Source organism: Brassica rapa, chromosome A02 (genome assembly GCF_000309985.2).
Source record: "Brassica rapa cultivar Chiifu-401-42 chromosome A02, CAAS_Brap_v3.01, whole genome shotgun sequence".
Classification (NCBI taxonomy): Eukaryota; Viridiplantae; Streptophyta; class Magnoliopsida; order Brassicales; family Brassicaceae; genus Brassica; species Brassica rapa.
The window spans coordinates 7,179,442-7,201,155 of record NC_024796.2 but is presented as its reverse complement, the minus strand read 5'-3'; the positions used below and the strand labels follow the sequence as shown (position 1 = coordinate 7,201,155).

General features: G+C 35.4%; 5 protein-coding genes across 7 annotated transcripts; 1 reads left to right on the top strand and 4 right to left on the bottom strand.

Annotated features, from left to right (window-relative positions):
- Positions 1 to 1,454: 1,454 nt before the first annotated feature.
- Positions 1,455 to 3,768, bottom strand: LOC103851980. Its single transcript, XM_009128857.3, has one exon. The coding sequence runs from the start codon at positions 3,443 to 3,445 to the stop codon at positions 2,333 to 2,335; it is 1,113 nt and encodes a 370-aa protein (XP_009127105.2). The 5' UTR covers positions 3,446 to 3,768; the 3' UTR covers positions 1,455 to 2,332.
- Positions 3,769 to 4,018: 250 nt separating this feature from the next.
- Positions 4,019 to 14,050, bottom strand: LOC103851979. 3 transcript variants are annotated; one of them, XM_033284928.1, is made up of 3 exons: positions 7,583 to 8,381; positions 7,215 to 7,509; positions 4,019 to 7,123 (listed from the first exon to the last, which is right to left on the bottom strand). In XM_033284928.1, the coding sequence occupies exon 3, from the start codon at positions 5,473 to 5,475 to the stop codon at positions 4,372 to 4,374; it is 1,104 nt and encodes a 367-aa protein (XP_033140819.1). In that variant the 5' UTR covers positions 5,476 to 7,123; positions 7,215 to 7,509; positions 7,583 to 8,381; the 3' UTR covers positions 4,019 to 4,371. The 3 variants fall into 3 exon arrangements, with proteins under 3 accessions (XP_033140819.1, XP_033140820.1, XP_033140818.1); XM_033284929.1 differs by lacking the exons at positions 7,215 to 7,509; positions 7,583 to 8,381 and adding an exon at positions 9,441 to 14,050 and having other exon boundaries at positions 4,019 to 6,575; XM_033284927.1 differs by having other exon boundaries at positions 7,215 to 8,381.
- LOC103851978 (B3 domain-containing protein REM9) lies at positions 7,095 to 7,981 on the bottom strand. Its single transcript, XM_009128854.3, has 3 exons — positions 7,583 to 7,981; positions 7,215 to 7,509; positions 7,095 to 7,123 (listed from the first exon to the last, which is right to left on the bottom strand). The coding sequence occupies exons 1-3, from the start codon at positions 7,979 to 7,981 to the stop codon at positions 7,095 to 7,097; spliced, it is 723 nt and encodes a 240-aa protein (XP_009127102.2).
- Positions 14,051 to 14,299: 249 nt separating the features above from the next.
- On the top strand, positions 14,300 to 15,111 carry LOC103851975 (chlorophyll a-b binding protein 3, chloroplastic). The gene is made up of 3 exons (XM_009128852.3): positions 14,300 to 14,564; positions 14,659 to 14,820; positions 14,924 to 15,111. The coding sequence occupies exons 1-3, from the start codon at positions 14,439 to 14,441 to the stop codon at positions 15,032 to 15,034; spliced, it is 399 nt and encodes a 132-aa protein (XP_009127100.1). The 5' UTR covers positions 14,300 to 14,438; the 3' UTR covers positions 15,035 to 15,111.
- On the bottom strand, positions 15,055 to 21,503 carry LOC103851977 (myosin-2). The gene is made up of 23 exons (XM_033284916.1): positions 21,261 to 21,503; positions 20,367 to 21,006; positions 19,949 to 20,050; positions 19,730 to 19,873; positions 19,497 to 19,647; positions 19,380 to 19,407; positions 19,145 to 19,313; positions 19,008 to 19,071; positions 18,882 to 18,895; positions 18,711 to 18,795; positions 18,520 to 18,623; positions 18,309 to 18,447; positions 18,106 to 18,224; positions 17,855 to 18,007; positions 17,671 to 17,760; positions 17,519 to 17,596; positions 17,241 to 17,399; positions 16,978 to 17,163; positions 16,560 to 16,901; positions 16,236 to 16,479; positions 16,040 to 16,155; positions 15,756 to 15,956; positions 15,055 to 15,673 (listed from the first exon to the last, which is right to left on the bottom strand). Exons 2-23 carry the CDS (start codon positions 20,832 to 20,834, stop codon positions 15,209 to 15,211), a joined length of 3,621 nt encoding a protein of 1,206 aa, XP_033140807.1. The 5' UTR covers positions 20,835 to 21,006; positions 21,261 to 21,503; the 3' UTR covers positions 15,055 to 15,208.
- Between the last annotated feature and the right edge of the window lie 211 nt (positions 21,504 to 21,714).

Here is a 21,714-nt window from a genome sequence, read left to right as displayed (position 1 = left end):
ATAGTTATAGTATATGATTTCACTTTTTTATTCGTAAGGAACTTAACTTAGTTTAAATATAATAATTTTTTGTAAAACAAATTGAAAAATATAGACTGAAAAAGACGTCTTCAGATAAATAGACTTTATTGTAGGTCTACGAAACCCTAAACCACAAATCTCAAACCCTAAATGTTTTGCTTGATAATCAAAAGTCTCATTTATACAAAATATATACTACTAAAAATTAGTATGCAGATTTAAGTTAATAAAACAAAAAAAAAACAAAATCTAAAATCTAACCCTATGAAATCAACTACTAAAAGACATAACATGTTAGAACCTTTTGTTTCTAAACTATGAACATAGTCTAACACATGATAACTAAATTAGTATATATTCTTCAAAATTGTTCGATTATATGAAATTTTAATTTATTTACTTCATATTATCCATTATATTGATGATTAGTTAAAAATATCACAATAATTATTTTTATACATTTTCAAAATTAAATTATTAGATCAAATTAGAGTGTAGACTACAAAACAAGTCTATAAATGTGTAGACTTCGTAGGAAGTCTATATATATGTAGACTTCTTTTATTACATGTAGACTTGCAAAGGATAGAAACGTAAAATACATTTCTGTTTTTTGTTTGGTCATAAGGGTTAAATAGTACTTTCATTACTCCTTTAGGTTGGTTTTGCATTTGACTGAAAGTGGGGTATACTTTTACATTTGACTTGAATATTTGGGTTAGTTTTAGCAAATGTCCCGTAAATAAAAGATAATGATTTGTTTTTTTTTGTATGGAAAAACAAAAAACATTATCATAAACTGAGACGTACCGTTATAACATATCAGTCTATTCTTATAAACTAATAAAACAGTGGTTGAGAGTCGGGATAAACGTAAAATAATTAGCACAAAATTCTTTCTAACGTAGTGATAAAAGTTAAAAAAATCATTTTAAGAGAATAATCTATTTCTCAAATGAAACCGTTAAAATTAAGCAAATGAACCATCCACTCTACTCTTGGTTCTCAAAAAAAAAGATATCCACTCTACTCTTTTGTGTGTTTAGACCCCAAGCAAAATGCGTATAATGTATAAAGAAATGGAATCTAACAAATTTTTATAATAATTATATATATATATATATATATATATGTACAGAATTGGAAAACAATAATTTAAATAGAGAAACTAATATAATAAAAACAAAAAAATTCAAAAGATATGAGTGCTTTAGAAAAGAAAGGAAGTTAACACTCTAATGTTAACTAATTTATATAATAATATTTGAGTAAAACTCCTTTCTTTCCCTTGAAGAACAAACTACCATTGCTTGCATGATGACCACTTAGCGTACGACACGTGTTCCTATACACTCTCGCCGCGTCAAGTTACGGACGATTCTCTGTAGACTAGATATGTTGGCCACGAGAACGTCTCTTTCCAAGTCCAACATTTTTCTTTATTTATGCAGGCTGCAATGCACTAAAGTACAAACAGCAATTTAAAATTCGCAAAATATTCTAATAAATTTAGTCAATCTCTCTTTCTATAGTCAGAAATTGACTTCATGGTTAAGTTTTGTGCGCAGCTCCGATTCGTGGTTAAGTTAGTAGTCAATCTCTCTTATACCCATATCTTCTAATGAATTGGTGGTGGAAAACTTCAAAGGTATAATTCATATTGTTTATGAATTCAAATCTTTATGATAGTTGTAATTTTATTTTCCTTTTAAACCATATATATGGCATAGTATTTATGCAAACAAAAATGTATATGACATATTGTCATATTTTATCTTGTAACAGTAATTTTAATTAAAAAGAATATATCATTTAAAATCATTTTTATATGCGAAATTAGTAAAATATCCAACAATTTTTTTTTTGAAATGTATAAATATAACTGAAAATAAGCTGACAAAAAAATATAATTGAAAAAAAAACCGATGGAAATGCCCTATGACAGAAAGGCATCAAACCGAACCCAATATAACTAACTTTTTTTCTTTAACAAGTGTGAGTTACAAATGTGCATGATCAGACAAACATGTGAGCGTGTATAAAATTAAGAAGTTGATTACCCTTGTCAAAATAAATTCATAGTGAGTTCAACGCAAAGAAAAACGATTATTTTTTTATGTAATACTGAAGGGACAAATGCAATAAAGAAACACAAATTTTATCTTGGTTGCAACTTCAAAACTGGAACAACAAAAACAAGCTATGATTTATAATGACACCAAGAGGTCATAGCGGAATCTGCTAGTGAATATTAATATATCAAAGCTTTTAACTGTGGATGCATGTCTTTGACTATTACTTGTAAGACTTACTAGTCTATATTCTGTGGTGGAATAAAATAAGGGGCCGCCGTTGGAGAAATAGTTGTAACAACGTAGTAGTCAGCTAGATCGAAAAATCCATTTTCGCATGCATCCAAGCTTTCGACGCTGTTAGGGAACAGGTCAGGAAAAGAGCTAGCCGGGACACAAAAAGGTTCAGACATTGAGAGGAAAATGACAAGACCTCCAATGTCTCGAGTGTGAACCGCGTGTCCTTCACCGTCTAGCTTGAACACCATTAAATTTTCTGTTTTCATTTTGGCAACACCTTTGTCTATCTCGCTACTCTTCTTGTATTGTTTGACAATGAAAGTTTCACCGGTGGTTACTGACTCCACTAAGTGCTCGTACGTGCAGCACGAATCCATAAGCTCGTTGGTGGTCTTGGTTAACTCGGGAATGTTTTCAAAGCGCAACCTCTGAATCTTGTGTTTGTGATTCTGGAGATCCCATGATCCCATGATGTGGCCTCCAGCTCCGAGAATGCGAAACACGTTGTCTTTCTTGGAAAACATAACACGAGAAGAGAAGAAGCAAGGGTTATCGATCCTGATGTTGACCCACTCGTTTCTACTATGAGCTGGTCTGCAAAAACTGAGCTGAGGTCCCAAGAACTTGACAGCCACAACACAGTCTTCATCATCATCTGGAGAAGATGAGGACATTGACACGTTGGTGACGATCTGGGTTTGGCAACGTGGAAGAGTCACAAGAGGAGGCAGAGGGATGCGTCTAGGATCTGTATACGATGCATACGGGTTTAGATCATCTTGGAGACGCAGGATTCCGTCTTTGCCATTCAAAGTAGCTACCCATCCATTAGATGCCCCGATCGTTACCACTGTACCAAATATATCATTATACACCAACTCCGCACGCACCTTCTTTTCCAACTTAGTCATGGTTCTATCATTAACGTTGTATCTGACGAGTTTTCCTAGAAAGGCTTCATAAGGTTCACAAGGTTCAGCTAAGATTATACAAGGAGGGGTTTGCTTTTTCCTCAAGGAAGAAGAGAATCCATTAGAGAGAAGTAGAGGAAGAGTTGATCTTCGAGATTTCCCAAGACGGAGCTTCGACAGCCGGCTGAGAATTAGAGACATGAATTATGAATAGAGAAACACTAACGTTCTTAATGGATAACTAAGAAACCCTATTCACCCTAATCAATTAATATAAGAGGAGTAGCCTTGCCAGCCAAGTTTTTATAAAACGCAGTCGTTTCGAGATTTTTTCGTATTTATTTGTGCTCTTTACAAATATGTACTCAATGTTACATTCGCATATGAGTCTTTCTCTACTTAAAAAATGATTTCCTTTGCTTTTTGTAATAACAAAAAAATGATACTTTCGTATGATAAATATGACTTTGCATTCTTGTTAACAAATAAAAACAATAATTGGATAAACACAATGTTATGGGATAAAGGACCTAATAGTAAAATACTAACAACTGGCACAACAATGAATGCAGTTTTTTGCTAAATCCATTTTTCTGGATATGAAACTACCACAGTTTATCATAAAGTATTTATGTCTTTATTATACTTATTACTTCATGTTATTTCCCTTTTATTGATGTTTATTTGTCTGACTTTGACATCACCTTAAAACGATTTTTTTTCACACATTTGAAAAGTTTGATGTCTTTAACTGAAGAAAAATACGCTGTTTTCTATATTTTCTTTACTTTTATGTATTAAAGGGATATGATGTCCGCATGAATATAAGTGGTAAGATATAAAAACAAAACATACAGCAAAAATAAGTTAAGATCTAGCTATGACACCAACTGATAAGATATAAAAAGTTTTTAGTTGTGGATGCATGACTCTCTGACTATTACAAAAACACTTACTAGTCTATATTTTGTGGTGGAATAAAGAAAGGGCGTGAATATAAGTGGTAAGATATAAAAACAAAAACATACAGCAAAAATAAGCTAAGAACTATAACACCAATTAACTGGTAAGATATAAAAAAGTTTTAGTGGTGGATGCATGACTCTCTGACTATTACAAAACAGTTACTAGTCTATATTTTGTGGTGGAATAAAGAAAGGGGCCGGGTTGGGACAACCAATATTTGTATAAGCGTAGCGATCATCCAGATCGACAAATCCATGTTCGCATGAATCCAAGGTTTCGACGCTGTTAGGGAGCAACCGGAATGAGCTAGCCGGGACACAAAAAGGTTCAGACATTGAGAGGAAAATGACGAGACCTCCAATGTCTTGAGTGTAAACTGCATTTCCTTCATCGTCTAGCTTGAACACCATTAAATTTCTTGTTTTCATGCTGGCAACGCCTTCGACTATCTCGCTAGTCTTCTTGTACTGCTTAAGCATGAAAGTTTCGCTGGTGGTTACTGACTCCACCAAGTGCTCGTACGTGCAGCACGAATCCATAAACTCGTTAGTGGGCTTGGTTAACACGGGAATGTTTTCAAAGCGCAACCTCTGAATCTTGTGTTTGTGATTCTGGAGATCCCATGATCCCATGAGATGGCCTCCAGCTCCGAGAATGCGAAACACGTTGTCTTTCTTGGAAAACATAACACGTGAGGAGTAGAAGCATGGGTTATCGATCCTGATGTTGACCCACTCGGGTTTAGTATGAGCTGGTCTACAAAAACTTAGCTGAGGTCCCAAGAACTTGACAGCCACAACACAGTCTTCATCCTCTGGAGAAGATGAGGACATTGACACGTTGGTGACGATTTGGGTTTGGCAACGTGGGAGAGTCACAAGAGGAGGCAGGGGGATACGCTTAGGATCCGTATACGATGCGTACGGGTTTAGATCATCTTGGAGACGCATGATTCCGTCTTTGCCATTCAAAGTAGCTACCCATCCATTAGATGCGCCGATCGTTACCACTGTACCAAATATATCATTATACACCAACTCCCCATGCACCACCTTCCTCTCCCGATCAATCATATCATTATGAACCCTGGAAATGTAGAGTTTTCCGAGACCGGCTTTATAAGGTTCACAGAGTTCAGCTAAGACGATGTAACATGGAGGGGTTTGCTCTTTCCTCAAGGATGATGAAAATCCATTTGAGAGAAGAGGTGATCTTCGAGATTTCCCAAGACGGAGCTTCGACAGCCGGCTGATAAGCAGAGACATGAATACCTTCCTAAGTAAGAAGAAACCCTAATCGTGCTGCCCTCCGTATTAATAATATAAGAGGAGTAGCCTTGCTCGTCAAGTTATTATCAAACACAGTCAGTTTCCAGATTTTCCGAATTTATTTGTCGAGTAAATATGGAAACAAAAGATTTTTTTCTTTTTTTTTGGTATTGTCTCACAAAAATGTCATCTAGTTTCTCTTTACAAAGATATACTCAATGTTACTTTACTAAGAAGAATAATATACTCAATGCTACTTTACTAAAAAATTGTGTTTATTATGTACTAGGTAGTTGCCCGTAAATTTTTGGGTACAAATAATTTTTAAATTTTAATACAAATAATATTTTTGTCTTCGACTTGCAATTATATATTTTAATATTTTAAAATTGAATGTGAATTTTTGGTAGATAAGTTTTTAGTAAAAATATTTATTTATATAGTATTTAGTTAGATTTTTTTTACATCTTTTACAAAACAATATTTTATTAAATTGTTTTATAACATTACCGTTAGAACATGTATAAATAATTTAATTGGTTTGTATATCAAAAATTTTGTCTATAAAAATTATTAAAATAAAAAAAATGAACTCATATGACAAATAGATCTATACTTACAACTAACGTATAAAACACAAAAGTTATTAAGAAAAAACATAACTATATATACGTGGATTTTTTTAATCTAATAAAAAAGTAAGAATATAAAAAAATCTCATAAATTTATGAATATACTTTTGTTCATAATACTGAATCAAAATGTTCCAAAAGTGCAAAAGATCCGTCGACGAGCAAACACATACACGCGTCGTTCACAGAGAGGTTGTATAAAAAAAGTGGGTCCACGAAAAGGCCCGTCGCGCAGACGAGGAGAAAGACTCTGTTCCATTCTTGAACCAGTTTGGTTCTCGGGTCAAGTATTCGACCCAACATCATCCATTTATTATAGGAACCCCATGAGCCGTTTCTTCTTACTCCGCACGTGACCCCCACACGTGTCTCTTCTTCTTCCTCGTCCGTGTAATCTTCGTCTGCTTGAAGCACGTGAGACGCGTGATGCGCGTGTGAATTCTTGCTCGGTGGCCATGGTAAGTACTACCGCATGCAACGGAGAGAAAGAGAGAGAGAGAGAGGTTAAAGCATGAACAGTTATGAACCCGAATTTGTAGTTTTCTGCATTAGTGAATCCGAAAAAGGAGTTCATAGAAATAAAATAATAATATTTTTTTTTATTTTTTTTAAAATTTAAAATTATTCAGAATACATGAATAAAATATTAAAATATATTATAAAATTTATGAAAACATTTTATTCAACCTATGTTTTAGTTTTGAAGTTTAAGTTTTGGTTTGTGTTTTCAAATGTATAAAAGCTATGTTTTAAAATTTTATGTTGTTTCTTAACTTAAATTCAATTCATAGAAACATTTTGTTCGATGATCAGTCTACGCATTCAACAAAGGAATTAAGTTCGAGAATGTTTAACTTAGGATAAAAGTTCACATAGAAAAACCATTCAAGTTTTACAAACCGAAATACATAAGTTGATAAGTTGCTAATGAAACAAAAAGAAACAAGTTAAGATGATAGAGAGGAAAGACCGCAAAAGAGCCATCTAATTTCGTGAGGTAGAAGCAATGCTACCTGTAGAAGAAGAGAACACAAGTTAAAGCAGAAGCAAAGTAGTAACACTGAAGATATAGACAACACAAACAAGTCAAATGAGAAGACTTACCATCGATTCTGCTGAAGTGCTTGATCAGTAGTTCAGTACACTCCTTCCTTTCCGGACATACACACAGTAATGGAGTTGTCGTCCCGTCTCCAACCACGTTGAACACAAACAAATCTCCGTTGGTGCATCTGTTATCACGACAGAACTTTCTCCACCCTCTGCTGATGTAATATGCGCCGTCTGATTCGCTAAATCCGAAGCGCGCAGTCCATGACTTTCCCTCCTTGTTGACAAGTTTGACCTCTTTGCATTGTTGGTTCAAAGCACCACACCTCATAGCTTCCACAGGAAGAAACTACAAACACATACATAACATCAGCCAAGAAGCAGTACTAGAATCACACAATAAATAACTAAATTTTACTCACCATTTTGTCGTCCTTTTGATTTGTAGGAGTAACCTCAGCCAAGAAGCAGTAGTCGTATGAGAAAGTAGGAGCATCATCCGCGTCGGACCACAGAATCTCACAACAGCTAGGACCAAAAGGAGTCACATGAAAGACCATGTCTCCTTCGTGTTTGAAGATGACAATGTCACCGATTCGAAGATCATGTGCTTCGGTGAACTCTTTCCAACCTTTGGTGAGTGTCCTGCCTTCTCGGATCACCTCCCAAATTTGATCCGAAGCGTCCGATCTTAGCTTCCATGGTTTATTGATCTCAGCCCCTTGTATGTGTTTTGAGTAGAAGTCAAGTGGTATTGCGACGCCACTTTGAAAACCAGGAAGAAGAGGCTTGAAGAAATGAGGTTCTCGGGGAGTTTCCATCTGCAACAATCGAGTTCCAATTACATGTATTAATCGAGTTCCAATTTAAAAAAATCGCATCAAACTACTATAGACCACACAAGACCACAGAACAATTCTAAAAGAGCCAAGTCCGGTTATATTCATGTCCTAAATTAAAACCCCCTTTTACATTTCGAACCCTTACACGAAACCCCCAAATCGAAATGAAATCCATGATAAACGAACCCTAAAAAGAAACCGTATGTCGATTTTGACCAAGAAATCGAAACCCCCTTCTCGATTTCCCACCCTAAGACGAAACCCCCAAATCGACTTCCTTAACCTAGAAACCTCTCGAGATCAAATCGAAGCTATCTCGTCCTCGGAGTGATTGAGACTCACCTGAGAGCGTTTACTAGGGGTGGGCACTTTACCCGATATCCGAAGTGGCATCCGAACCCGATCCAAAAAAACCGAACCGAAATCCGAACCGAAGTAGCAAAATACCCGAACGGGTATTGAATAAGGAGAGATTGGATATCCGAACCCGAACGGATAATACCCGAACCCGAATGGATATCCGAAGATAACCGAACATATGTATAATTAACCTTATGTTTCTAGTTTATATCTCTCATTTTATATAAAATATTTATATTGATATTACACATAATTTAAGTTCATATGATATACATACAATTCCGGAAAAAATGATTTGCTACTCACTTAAAATGCATGTCAAGTTTTTTATTTCAAAAATTAACAAAAAGTTATATCCAAAATTAAAAAAAAATAACTAAATTAGTGCCTTTTTAGTTTTAAAATGTTATGTCCAAATCTATTAACCATTCAATCTATTAAAAATAAAAAATTAGTTAACTAAAAGTTATATTTTTAAATACAATAAACTTGAGAAATGAAAATTTTAATATTTTTTTTCAAAATCTAAATATCCGAACCCGATCCGAAATAACCGAATCCGAACTAAAAATACCCGAACCCGACCCGAAGTACAGAAATACCCGAACGGGTTATAGACCTCTATACCGAAATACCCGAAAATCCGAAATACCCGACCCGAATCCGAACGGGTACCCGAACGCCCACCCCTAGCGTTTACGAGTGACTCCGACGACGAATTGATCGAGAAAATCTCCGGCTCTGGACCCCGACACGAAATCGCCTCACAGACGGAGAAACCCTAGATTTCGAAGAGAGAAGGGAAAATGGGATCTTTCACGCGAAACCCATTTTTTCGCAGTCAACCCGCGCGATCGCGTAGCCACTCCCTCTGCGCCGCGTGGCATGACCCCGTATCATATGGGCTCACTTGGAAGACCCGGTTCACGGGTTGAAACCCATTTATTCATTTCTTTTAATCGATAAGGCCTATGATATCGAGCCCATGACTCTCTCATAAACCCCCGATGCGGGTGGTCTTAATAGCTTAATGTGATTGTGAAGCTCTTCAATGGAAATAAGTTGTGGAGAGACATACGTTGCCTTAACTGGAGAAGAAATGACAGAGTTGTTAGTGGAGAGAAAGCTTCACGAGGAAGAAGATCCCAAAGGGATTTGTTTCTGTTATTAATCTCTCTCAAACGTACAAAGTGTAGAAGATAAAGCTCTGTTGTCTCGTGCATACGTAGAGCTTAGCTACAGCTTTCAATTGGGTGTACAAATTAAAAGGAAACGATATATATTAAATTTTGACATAAATTATAGAAGTTAATGTTGATTGATATATCATAGTTAATGTTTTACCAAAAAAAAAAATAATAATATATATATATATATCATAGTTAATAAATATTGAAATGCCTTTCAGATTTTTTTTTTCAATTAGTAGAATTAGTAAGGCTTCATGGGTTTCCGTCAAAGAATTGGATTTTTATACTTCCTTCCCCTTTGGTCGATTCAAGTGGACTTTATCATTAACATTAGATTAGATGAAATATGTATTGAGATATCTTTTTTCAGATTTTGTTTTTGTAAAAAGGCTTTAAAACTTTAAAATGACTCTTACCTCTGGACTAAGCTATTTTTATTCAGATCTTTTCAGTTATAATTTTAAACAATCATATGTTTCTATTATATGTTTGTTGTTAAGTAGTACATGAGTGAGCAAACCTGATGAGGTACAAAAAACTGTACCAAATACAAATTTTTTTACAAATGTATGAGTAACTAGATCACATCAATATCTTTTGTCTTTTTGGTCCAACATAACTTATGAGCAATATACAGAGCCGGTCCTGAATATTCTAAGGCTGCAAGCAAAAAAATTTTTTTTGGCTGGTTTGCATATCCTCAAAAAATTAAGTTTGTAGAGTACATGTTGGAGGGTCGAACTTAAGACATGGAAAGAGTAACATGTGGTAACTTTTCACCAGGCTAGAAGAAAATTATTAATTTTGTGGCCGAAATAACTTGATAAAATTGGCGGCTGGAAGCGACTGCTTGGTTGGCGTGGTGTCAAGGCCGGCTCTGGCAATATATTTTCTTGGAGAATACTGGAAGAGAAAAAAAGCTTAACTAGCTTTTAACAACCCTTAACGAGATAAATAAGTTCTAATAAGAATATTAAAAAAAAAAAAAAACACAAACACAAGCGTTCCTTAAAAACATACAATCATTCCTTAACACAAAAATTACTTAAAACTAGATAATCAAAATCATTCGTTAACAACAATACTAAAATAAGACACAAGCTGATATACCATGGACTTTATCAGTTTTCAACCATGGTATATGATTGTGTTAGAATCTATTATATGTATTTTAGGATTTTTAGAGTATTTTCATATTGAGGTATGTTTTAGGAGCAATGTGGAGATTATGGAACATTCTGGAGCTAAAGATAGAAGAAATTCGTAGTTGTTCATAAACCAACCATAATCGACATTCAGATAGATTGTCGTTGCTCGACAGTGACGTGAGAAGACGGGTTGACTTGTTCGAGGCCGACTTGAACCCAGATGATCCACATAATTACAAGACTGCATCTGGCGGACTTTTACCTAATATTTATAGTGTTTGCCATTGTTTGGGCAAAATACAACGATTTTACTTTCTATTATTCATAGCAAACAATAAGATTTTCAGTAGATTTGGAGAGAAGATCCAAGACTCTTTCAAAGATTTATATTGGAACTCCATTTATTTCTTAACTATATTATATGCATTCTATTCAGTTTATTATCATGCTTTGCTTGATCATGTCTGGGTAGTTTCTTTTGTTAGATTTAGGGTTAATTAGGGTTTTGATGGATTAGCTAAAACTATAGAATTCCTAGGGTGAATTATAAGACATCCTTCATTAAAAATGTTCTTACTGCTTGTGTTCTAAAGTAGCTAACTAGAACCATGATCTGAGGATTGTACACAACTACGATGGTAGGTTCTTCACCTGAATTAATTCTCTTGAGCTAGGTTGCTAGAAACATGCGACAGCTGATCTAGGAAGATTAGTGAACTTATCGAATAGGATCATAAAACCGGCCTAAGGTAGTATCAATCGACACTAGAAAGGTAGCGTCGATCGACATTCGATCCGTGTTCACAAGTGAAAGCTAGAGCACTAGACTTAGACAATTTATTAGACTCGCAGCGACAACTAGATATCATTACATTAGAATTCGAGTTCTAGGATTGTAATTTTGCACACCCTTAGCTTCTATATCATTATAATCATGATTTCCTGAAACCTAGATTTAGCTATTTGTTCTCATATTTATAAACCAATCAAACATCCAACTACTTTACTTATTTACTGTTTTAATAATCTTTTGCCTAGTTTAATCGTGATTGCATTAAGTTTATTATATGTCCATGTTTCCTATAGATTCGATCCATATGTACTATAACTGAACCTCTAATTTAAGAGAGTAAAATTGCTCATAAGATAATTTGATTGATATCACAAGCATTCCTTAAAACCAAGCCAATACGACAAAGAACTTATGCAATGTCGTCTCCACCTCCTTCCGTCACAGCCACCATCATCATCACTACCACCACTTCCATCCTCTGAAGTCATCCACAATTATCCACCGAGTCTATGTCACTCTTCATATCCTTTTGTTTCCTCAAGACCTCTTTAATTTTCTCATAGAGAACACCTTTCTCCTCCAAGCACTTTCCTTTGCCAACTCGAGTCCAACTTCACTAACTTTGATTAGAGTTTTCTTTTAACTTTTGATTAGAGTTCTTCAAAATTAACTCAAGTTTGCTCTCTTTTAAGCCAACTCACGAGCCCAAACATCTTTCTTGGAAATCGGCACGTTAACATCGCCAGGCGGTGCCGTGGGTCTTGAGTTGCAAAAGGTCCACAGTCTTTTCCTATTATTATTTGCTCAAAAACTGCTAAAAATCTTGTTACTATGTTTAGTAAACAACCAACATGTTTTCTGTAATGATGTATAAAACACTAGCTAAACTCATTTTTCTCTTTCTTAAAATCATAAAGAGAAATTTACAATCAGTGATCAAAATAAACATAATTTCATGCTGTCGCAATTATAATAAAATATATGTTTTTGCTTAATTGATAATATATGTCGAACAAATATTCAAGTTTCAGCATAAAATTCAATCTAATTATCAAATGGAGTTTAACATCTTGTTTCAATTAAAACTATATATATATCTAATGTGATGGAGAATCAACATGGAATTGATGAAACAAATCAAAATGTCACTTGATAAAATATGCTGGCCATAAATAGTGTTTTGATATGATCTAAGAGCATAGTTGACTTTATTTTTCTTCAAAAATGAATAACAAATGAAACAAAATTTTATTATAACCATTATATAATGTAGATGTTTTATTATAAATCGTTAATCAAGACATATTTAACAAACCTAATAAAAAGAAGTTGGAAAAATTGAATTAAGCATTATTCAAAAATAGATGTAAACATAAACACATTTTTTGTTTGTTTGGTGTTTGATTGCACACTACAAAGAGAAAACATTGTACTGATTCACTAAATGTAATTATTGTTTGTTTCTTTGGTGTTTGAATGCACAGTACAAAGAGAAAATATTGTACTGATTCACTAAATATAATTTTCTTTCAAGTGTCAACAATGATATATTTGATGTTAAATTACTAAAATGTTATTTTCTTCTATTATCAATTGCCAATAACAATTCAAAAACCGTAACTTCAAACAAAGAAGAATATTTATAATATAAATATTTATTATAAATCTTCACTCAAAATATATTAAAAAAGGCTAACAAAAATAATTTCTTGCAATTTATATAATAACAAGATTCTTAGCAGTTTTTGAGCAGTTTTTGAGCAAATAATAATAGAAATAATACAAATGAATTCAACACACATTATCAATGACATTCAAAGCATATAGTGATAGATTTTTTATTCTTTTTCATAGAAGAAATGAGGAATGAAAATAATCATGACACTAAAAGTTCATAATTTAAATCGTCACCAAAAACTATTTAATAAAACTGCTAAAAATAGAAGTTGTCAAATTTTAATTTAACATTATTTAAAACAGATAAATTAAAAATAAACTTGATAAATGAAAGTACATATTTGAAAGTTTATCACTGTAATACATAATACAAAATTGATTTTTATCAGTTGTGAAATATGTTTTGATGTTTACCACTGAAATACATAATTTAAAGGTTTTATTATAAATCATCAACAAAAAGCATATTTAACATAACTGATAAAAGAGTTATTAAATTTTAAATTAAACTTTATTCAAAACAGGTAAATTAAGCATAGTTAAACCTTATCAATGAAATAGATGTAGACGTAACATAGTTTTGTTTGTTTGGTATTTGATTGCACATAAAAAATGAAATAATTATTCTCACAAAAATTATATTTTTCTGTAAAATGCTTCTAATGTTATATTTGATGTTAAATTATTAAAATATAATTTTTCTTTAGTATGTATAAATAAAAATATTTCACATTTGAGTCATTCTATAATTCAAAAAATTTAATAGGCAATGATAAAAAATATGGATTAAAAAAGATGGATTAGAGATACTCAAAATCTAAAGTCGTTTCTTATTGGCTAATCTCGATATATCACTCATATCAATATCCCCTCTGATCCTCCCTCCCTTCTTCTCATCCACAAAAAAATTACTTATACATCATATATTTTTTTTATTCAAACTTACTAGTAGTATACATCGTATATACAAAAGTGTGTTAAAAATAAAATAAAATTAAAAAAAACAGTTTTATTTACCCTTTTCTTCTAGTGAAGCTTTGAGAAAAATGGTACTATAGCACATTCCAAAACTAAATATTTAACCAACTGTAATGTCCATCTCAGAACATCTCACTCCTGTCTATATCCCCTCCAGATTCTTCTCCTTCTCTTCTCATCCACAAAACATTAACATAAAAGTCAACCTACTTTAGTTCAACACTTCACCAAATAGCAAAGAATAATAACAAAACCACAGAGAAACAAACCCCTCAATCCGAGAGAGAAAAATGGCTTCAACATTCACAAACTCAAGCAGTGTGTTCTGCCCAACAACATTCCTTGGCCAGACTAAAAGCTCCAGCTTTAACCCTCTTCGTGATGTTGTCTCTCTCGGCTCTCCCAAATACATTATGGTCTATTCCTTTATGTTCTAAACGTCTCATATTTAAAGGTTTCATCTTACTTCTTGGATTCGTGTCTAATGTTTATTTAATTTGACATGTGAAGGGAAATGATCTTTGGTATGGACCAGACAGAGTGAAGTACTTAGGACCCTTTTCAGTCCAAACTCCGTCTTACCTCACCGGAGAGTTTCCCGGAGACTATGGTTGGGACACTGCCGGTTTATCCGCAGACCCTGAAGCCTTTGCCAAAAACAGAGCTCTTGAGGTTAGTCTCTAACTCTCACTCACTTACTTTTGCTGAGCTCAAGGTGAAAGAAATCAAGAATGGAAGGTTGGCTATGTTCTCAATGTTCGGCTTCTTTGTTCAGGCTATTGTAACCGGGAAAGGTCCTTTGGAGAATCTCCTTGACCATCTTGATAATCTTGTTGCTAACATTAATGCATGGGCTTTTACAACAAAGTTTGTACCTGGAGCTTGATTTGATGTGATCCTTTGAAATGATATAAACATAATCTTTCTTGTGCCTCTCAAGTTACAAAACTCTATTTGCTTCTATGCACAAAAAGAACAAAAGACATCTTTCTCACTCTCAGTTGAATCTACAATGCTCCCAATCTAACTAATACAACAAACCTAAGCGAGTGCTTTATCCTCATTTGCCCCACCATTTCCGGTGACGGCGTTTATCACTATGGAGTCTTGCTTTAGTCTCTCTTAATCTAGCTTTGTAATCCTTCTTCCATGTCTCAAATCTTAGCTTCAGTCTCCTAAATTCATCTTCTGGATGTTGCTGTTGCTGCCCAGTTGCCTCCGGTTCAACTTTCACCTCCACAATGGCTCTAGCATCTTCGTCAAAATTGAGTCTCCTTTGATCAAACTCTCTCGCGAGATGATTAACAGCGTTCAAACTTCCGTTGAGCTCTCTGCTTCTGAGTTCTGGAGTGTTTCCGTTTGTGAAGTTAGTAGTGGGAGTTCTTAACCCTGGAGTTGCAGTAGTAGACGTTGTGTCCTCCGATTCATAACCGAAAGGTGATGTCGATGTGTCTTGTCTCCCTCCTCCTGCTTGACCTGTAACGTTCTCTGTCGCTAGACTCTTTCTAGCAGCGGCTAGACTCATCTGAAGAAAGGCAAAAAAATCCGAAGTTAGAACATTTCATAATCTTTGTGTCAAGAATCAGTTTTAAGTATGAGGAACTCACCTGCAAGGATGACATTTGCTTTTGCCATGTTTCCTCCATTGACTTCATTTTTATTTCATACTCTGACCATTTCTCCTCAAACTGTCTCAACTGCTCTCTCAATGCTGTGTTTTCTTCTTCCTTCTGCAATAAAGCTGTTTCAGATTCCAATACCCGCTTCTGGAGATCAGACATAGCTGATGGTTGAACTTTGAACTCCTCCTACATCACAAAGGAGAAAGAGAGTTATAGTGTAATAATGTTTCTTTCAGAAAGTGGACAATCTTTCTTTTGATAGTAAGTACCTTGTCTTCTGATATCCTCAGACCAGCTCTCTTCTTTGATAATGTCGTCACATTGAGTAACTCTTTCTGTCTTTGCATGCTGTTGAATCGTTTTCGAGCTAACCATCCTCTAACAGCTGCAAAAAGAGAAAAAAAGAATGATGAGCCTTAAATCCTTATTAGCAAATTTGAGAACCAATATTTTCCGCAGTCTTACCAGACTGCAAGTGTATGACTGCAGTCAACTCTCCTGTGCTTGCTTCAGAAACAGAATCTGCATGGAGCTTTGCTTCAATATCAAACATCCTTCGGCCAATCTCACCTCGTACATATGACTGAAGTACCAATGCTCCGTTTCTCACACTTTGAAAGTATTCACGAGACAAGTGACCACGGAGACGCTTTTGTAATCCCACTATCCCTTGAAGAATTTTCTTTCTCCTATCTTCAAAGATACCAATCTATAAAAAAATTGTGTCGTTAAGCACAGGATTCGGATTAAGCAAACAGCCACTACATCTCTGCGTAAAGAGGTACTTACTTGTCCAGCTCTTAGGTACAGTTTTGTATAACCAACTTGATACATTTCAGGATGAACATCATACTGTTTCAGAACAGCGATTGATACGCTCAGAGGATCCTGAGAGACCTTTTTGTCTGACAATAAGAACCCATATCTTCCTGCAAACTCTTGATGTGTCAAACGAGTAGGATATCCAGATCTTGATATTCTAACAACCTCCAACACGCCGCAACATCTAAGCTGTTGTAGGACGAGGTCCTCTTCATAAACCCTGGGAAGCTGCTTCGAATTCGGCTTTATGCATCTGATGAAGTGCGGGGTTGTGTTCTCTAACGTGTTCATCAACTTGAATAGTTGACCCTGTAAGAGAGACAACAATGTGAGTAAAGGAAGATTGCAACTGAAATCAAAGCTGCATAATTCAAGCATCTTTTACCTTAAACTTTGTCCCAACAGTTTGGTTTGTTGAGTCAGACAGCAGAAGCGGCTTCTGAGATTTGTTACGCATTTTAGTAGAAAACAGTTTCAGCAACTGACAGTCGCATGATGCTAATAGATGGATAAGATCAGCAGGCAACGGATCCCTGTTCTTTTCCAAGAACCCATTTGTATCATAGAGAACCTGTGAACAAATAAAAAATAATCATTCACAGAAAGTCCCATAATACAAGAAAAGCTACATATAAATTATCAACTAACCTCTCCGGCATAATGATTAACTCTGAAGGCTCGACCTCTCTCTCCTTTGAAGCAAGAGTTGGTCTTCAAGTGTTGCTTGAGCTTGTTGGCAAAGGTCAGATCCGTTGCTTTGGGAAAATTTGATTCCTCGTCTAGTACAGACAACAAACCAATGGGTTTCTGCACAACCAAAACATATGCAAGAGATTACTTTCAAAACATGCAAAAATGTCTTTATAGAAGTAGAGTAAAGCCATATATATATCTAGCTCTTCCTTGGCAGGCCATTAATTAATTACCTTCTCGATGAGATCTAAGCACTCTTGATTATCTTCAAACTCGACCTTGGTCCAATCAATTCCATCCTCTTCATATTCCTGAACAGAGAAGACGATAATGAATAGAACAGTAAAGCATAAATCATATCATTTTAGACCAAAAGAAAACTTACCTCTTGTTCAAGTTTAAATAAATGACGGTTGAAGTGCTGCTGCAGCCTCTCATTTGCATAGTTTATACAGAACTGTTCAAAGCTATTATTCTGAAACCAAGAAGAAACAACATCATCATCGCAATATTTCAAAAAGAACTAGAGTAATACAAAATCTAGAGCATATATGGGTACTACTACTAACCTTAAATGATTCAAACCCATATATATCAAGGATGCTTATAGATCTCCCAGAGATCGATTTACCGACTTCCAATGCAATGTTTATTTGCTCAACAAGCCAGTCAAAAAGGCTTGCATAAATAAACTTTGCTATTCCATCCCTCATGTCGGTTGCCTGCAGTTAAAACGGGACAGAAACTCATAAAAAATCACCTTATGATCAAATACTATATGAAAATAAATATCAAGACTGATGACACCATTAAACGTTACCTGGCGCAATGTAAGTTTTTTGGCAATACAATCCGCACCAGCTTGAAGTTTACGGGTAGACAAAACCACCATAAGCTCTTCTAAGTTGCAGCCCATTAACATAGCGGCATTGGTGACAGCTGTAAGAAATTAGCAGCCAAGTGATAAGCGAGCATCACCAAGTTACAGGTTTTGATGAGTTAAGAGACAGTAGATGATTCTACCTTCATCTGCTACCACCTCCACATGATTTTCATTGTCTGTAACTCGGAAAGATACATTCCCTAGCCACAACACCGCTGCAAGCAGTGCAAATACGCGCTCTTGGTGCTCTTTAGGGATTTGAACAATGTCAAAAGCTTCCTACAAAAGTAGAGAAATGACTGAGAAAAAGAATGGCATCTTAACCATGGAAAAAGAAACAGAAGCAATTACCAGTAGTTTGCGAAATTTCTGAGCATCATCAACACCGTCGATGGTCAAGCAATCACTCTGGTTCAGGTAGGTATACTCACTTGCTGTTTTAAGCTTCAATCTCTCTACAAATTAAACCATTTAAAATGATAGTTTGCCCAAAGAAAAACTAAGCAATATTTAATCTTGGAGATTTCAGTTTGTCATGTTACCTTTCAGAATTGGGGAAGCACCTGCACACAACTCATAGAATATATGGTAGGATCTTTCGCCATTGAACAGCTGAGCCACTCTTGACTGGTCAAAGGATACATAACCATTAGTGACCAGTTGCTAAGTAGTGAAAGTCAAATGAAAAAGATTCTCAATGAAAACAAAGTTACCTTCTCTAACAAAACTATACGCAAGTAGTTACCAAAGACATGGAGAAGAAGACAAAAGAAACAAGTGAGCTCCAAATCCAAACAATATAACAAAAACAATGGTATGGATGCTCAGACTATACTCACAAGTTTCAAGTTTGGCTCCACATATCTTTCCCATTGCACTAAAATGAATCTCTATGAGTTTACCCTGCGCCAGTTAAGATACACTGTTTAGAGTGGCAGTGAAGCTGATGGCTAACTTGACGGAGCAAGGAACTTACAAATCTGCTAGAGTTAGCATTTCTTGATGTTTTAGCATTCCCAAAAGCTTCGAGTATGGAAGTTGTCTTGAGGATCTCATACTCTACGCCACAGCTCCCTCCACCAAGAGCTGCCAAATACTGCATTGCATACTTGGCCGTCTCAGTTTTCCCAGCTCCACTTTCTCCACTGCACAACAATAAATAATCAATTAACCAATACAAAAAAAAGCATTCAGAGTGTAAAGACTCGTACCTTATAATTATAGACTGGTTCTTCTCTTCTGCATGTACAATGGTTCAAAAATGTAAGTGCCAGATACTCACTGGAAGACAAATCAGGATGTAAAATACAATGAATGTGTTTCCTCACCTCTCATCATCTCGTCATAAGCTGCATCCGCCACAGCATAAACATGAGGAGCATCCACAGCCTTTTTCTGATAAGCTGAGATGATATCATTTCCATAAATTTGGACACTCTTGAACGGATTGACCGCAATCAATACCGGCCCTGCCTTACTCTGTAAAAAGAATGAGAAACGCTAAAAGTTAGGTAAGAACTAAAAGTGAGAAACTGATCAGAAGAGTTTGCAGTAAACTCACATAGATCACGTCTTGCGAGTATCTAACACGAAGGTTATAAAGAACGGATGGTTCGTTTAAATAGCTAAGCTGTATAAGGTCTTCAACACCTTCCAAGATATCTGGGTTTGCTGGGAAAAGATCTTCAGTAGACACTTTCACAACCTTTGATAGCAACAAAAACTCAATTGTCAGAACGCAGAAACCAAAACTGTAACAATATTACAAAAAAAGGCTTACATTTGCAGTGGACAACATAACAAGCGATGTATCAGCAGAAGTGGACTGTATCTTCCCCAGTTGCCACTCCCCATTTGCAACCCGACACCAAACTCGAAGTTTCTGAAATACAATACAAACACAGTAACCACAAGTTCCCAAAAACCAAAGTTCTATATCTCAATTTTACATAGGTGGAAAAAAAACTAAACACAAGTATGATACCTCTAAGCAAGCTATCTACCAAGCCAAAACTTATTCATATCTTACCAAGAGAAATACTTTTCTAATCACAAAATTTCAAAATCTCACTGTTTAAATCACACCAGTAAAAGACTCATTACTGAGATGATCTCCCTTGTAGATGATTCATTCAACTTCACAAGAATAAAAAAAAAAGGAACGAAAGAGTTAACAAGAGACAGCATCATCAGCTTACCTTGTTAATGAAATACTCAAGATTATTGTTCCACTCAGGTTTCTGCTCCTCCTTGTTCTCCACTGAACTAACCTTAGTAGCAGCACTAACCTTAACACCTTCCCCCTCCTCCTCTTTCTCCTCCAATACATACGGAGACTCTGAGCCATAACCAGTCCTCATCTTCTTGCTCCCGAAACTCTTCCTCTTAACTCCTAAATCCTTCTCTTTCCTCTTCCCTTCCTCTTTCTTCTCCGCCTCAGTTTCTTCCTTCCCGTTCTGATTCTGATCTTCCATGACACTGCTAACATTAAACTTCGCCGGAAGCGACCTCCGAGCCGAGGGAAGACGAGCTCTGGAGTTAGGCCGAGAAGGAAGCGCAGGAGGCACATCTCTAGGCCGATCACACTCATCCTTCTGCCGGAGAGACTCAAGCATCTCCTCGAGAGAGCTTTTCGCTAACGTGTTCGGCGACGCCGATAACATCATCCCCCTTTTAATCCAAATCAGACCCAACAATGTATCAACGGAACTGGACAAACCCAACACCTCAAAATCAGAACTTTTGGATCCTTTCGAGCTTCATCATAAACCCTAATTTCTCAAATCCGTCATGCATACTTCCTCGAGACAGGAGAGAGAGCTTCTCGGGAATAAGAACCTGTACTGAAAAAAAAACAAAACAAAATTACAGAAATTTAGAGAAGAATCTCTCAGCATTTGTAAACGCAATCTCCATTTCTGGTAAGAGATTTGGAAAAGAAAAATAATTAAGTTGACAACAACAAGAAAAACATCGATTCTGTCCAAACGAGAAATCAACAAACAACAAAAAAAAAACTGATCTTTGGACAAACGAAGAAGACAGAAACAAGAAACAGAAAGATAAAGAGAAAGAGAGAGAGCGAAACTTACGAGGTCAATGGAGACAACAAGACAGAGAGAGATACTCTCTCTCTCTCTGGTTTAGTTTGTTAATGGAACGAATTGCTTTCCTGAGAATAATTTTAAACCCTAAGATTCACTCCTTCTGAGAAATTGATCCAAAAGATGACACTTTTTGCCTCTGTTGTGAAGATAAAAAAAAAGAGTAATCAACAAATCGCTCTGCTCTTCTTCCTCTTCGACCAACAAACAAATTCAAATTTTTTGTCTTTTTTTTTCCTTCGCTCAGACAAATAAATGGTCCGAATTTGAGTTGTTATAAAAAAAAATGGTCCGAATTCGAATTATTAGTGAGAAAATATATTTTCGTAAAACGTGAGTCGTAAAAATAAAGTTCCTATCATAAAACGGTCGCTTGAATGTACCCCTGTTTTTTTAGAAAATTACAGTTAAGGTACTGAATTTTTAACTTTAATCATATCAA

What these genes read in the sequence shown, in the direction of transcription:
- LOC103851980 (XM_009128857.3), bottom strand. Translation starts at nt 3,445, where the DNA reads ATGTCTCTAATTCTCAGCCGGCTGTCGAAGCTCCGTCTTGGGAAATCT.
- LOC103851979 (XM_033284929.1), bottom strand. Translation starts at nt 5,475, where the DNA reads ATGTCTCTGCTTATCAGCCGGCTGTCGAAGCTCCGTCTTGGGAAATCT.
- LOC103851978 (XM_009128854.3), bottom strand. Translation starts at nt 7,981, where the DNA reads ATGGAAACTCCCCGAGAACCTCATTTCTTCAAGCCTCTTCTTCCTGGT. An exon ending in ATCAAAAGGACGACAAAATG is followed by an intron (nt 7,510 to 7,582) that starts GTGAGTAAAATT and finishes ATGTGTTTGTAG; the next exon opens with TTTCTTCCTGTGGAAGCTAT. An exon ending in GCACTTCAGCAGAATCGATG is followed by an intron (nt 7,124 to 7,214) that starts GTAAGTCTTCTC and finishes CTTCTTCTACAG; the next exon opens with GTAGCATTGCTTCTACCTCA.
- LOC103851975 (XM_009128852.3), top strand. Translation starts at nt 14,439, where the DNA reads ATGGCTTCAACATTCACAAACTCAAGCAGTGTGTTCTGCCCAACAACA. An exon ending in GCTCTCCCAAATACATTATG is followed by an intron (nt 14,565 to 14,658) that starts GTCTATTCCTTT and finishes TGACATGTGAAG; the next exon opens with GGAAATGATCTTTGGTATGG. An exon ending in CCAAAAACAGAGCTCTTGAG is followed by an intron (nt 14,821 to 14,923) that starts GTTAGTCTCTAA and finishes TTCTTTGTTCAG; the next exon opens with GCTATTGTAACCGGGAAAGG.
- LOC103851977 (XM_033284916.1), bottom strand. Translation starts at nt 20,834, where the DNA reads ATGATGTTATCGGCGTCGCCGAACACGTTAGCGAAAAGCTCTCTCGAG. An exon ending in TTGAGTATTTCATTAACAAG is followed by an intron (nt 20,051 to 20,366) that starts GTAAGCTGATGA and finishes ATTGTATTTCAG; the next exon opens with AAACTTCGAGTTTGGTGTCG. An exon ending in ATGCTAACTCTAGCAGATTT is followed by an intron (nt 19,072 to 19,144) that starts GTAAGTTCCTTG and finishes TAACTGGCGCAG; the next exon opens with GGTAAACTCATAGAGATTCA.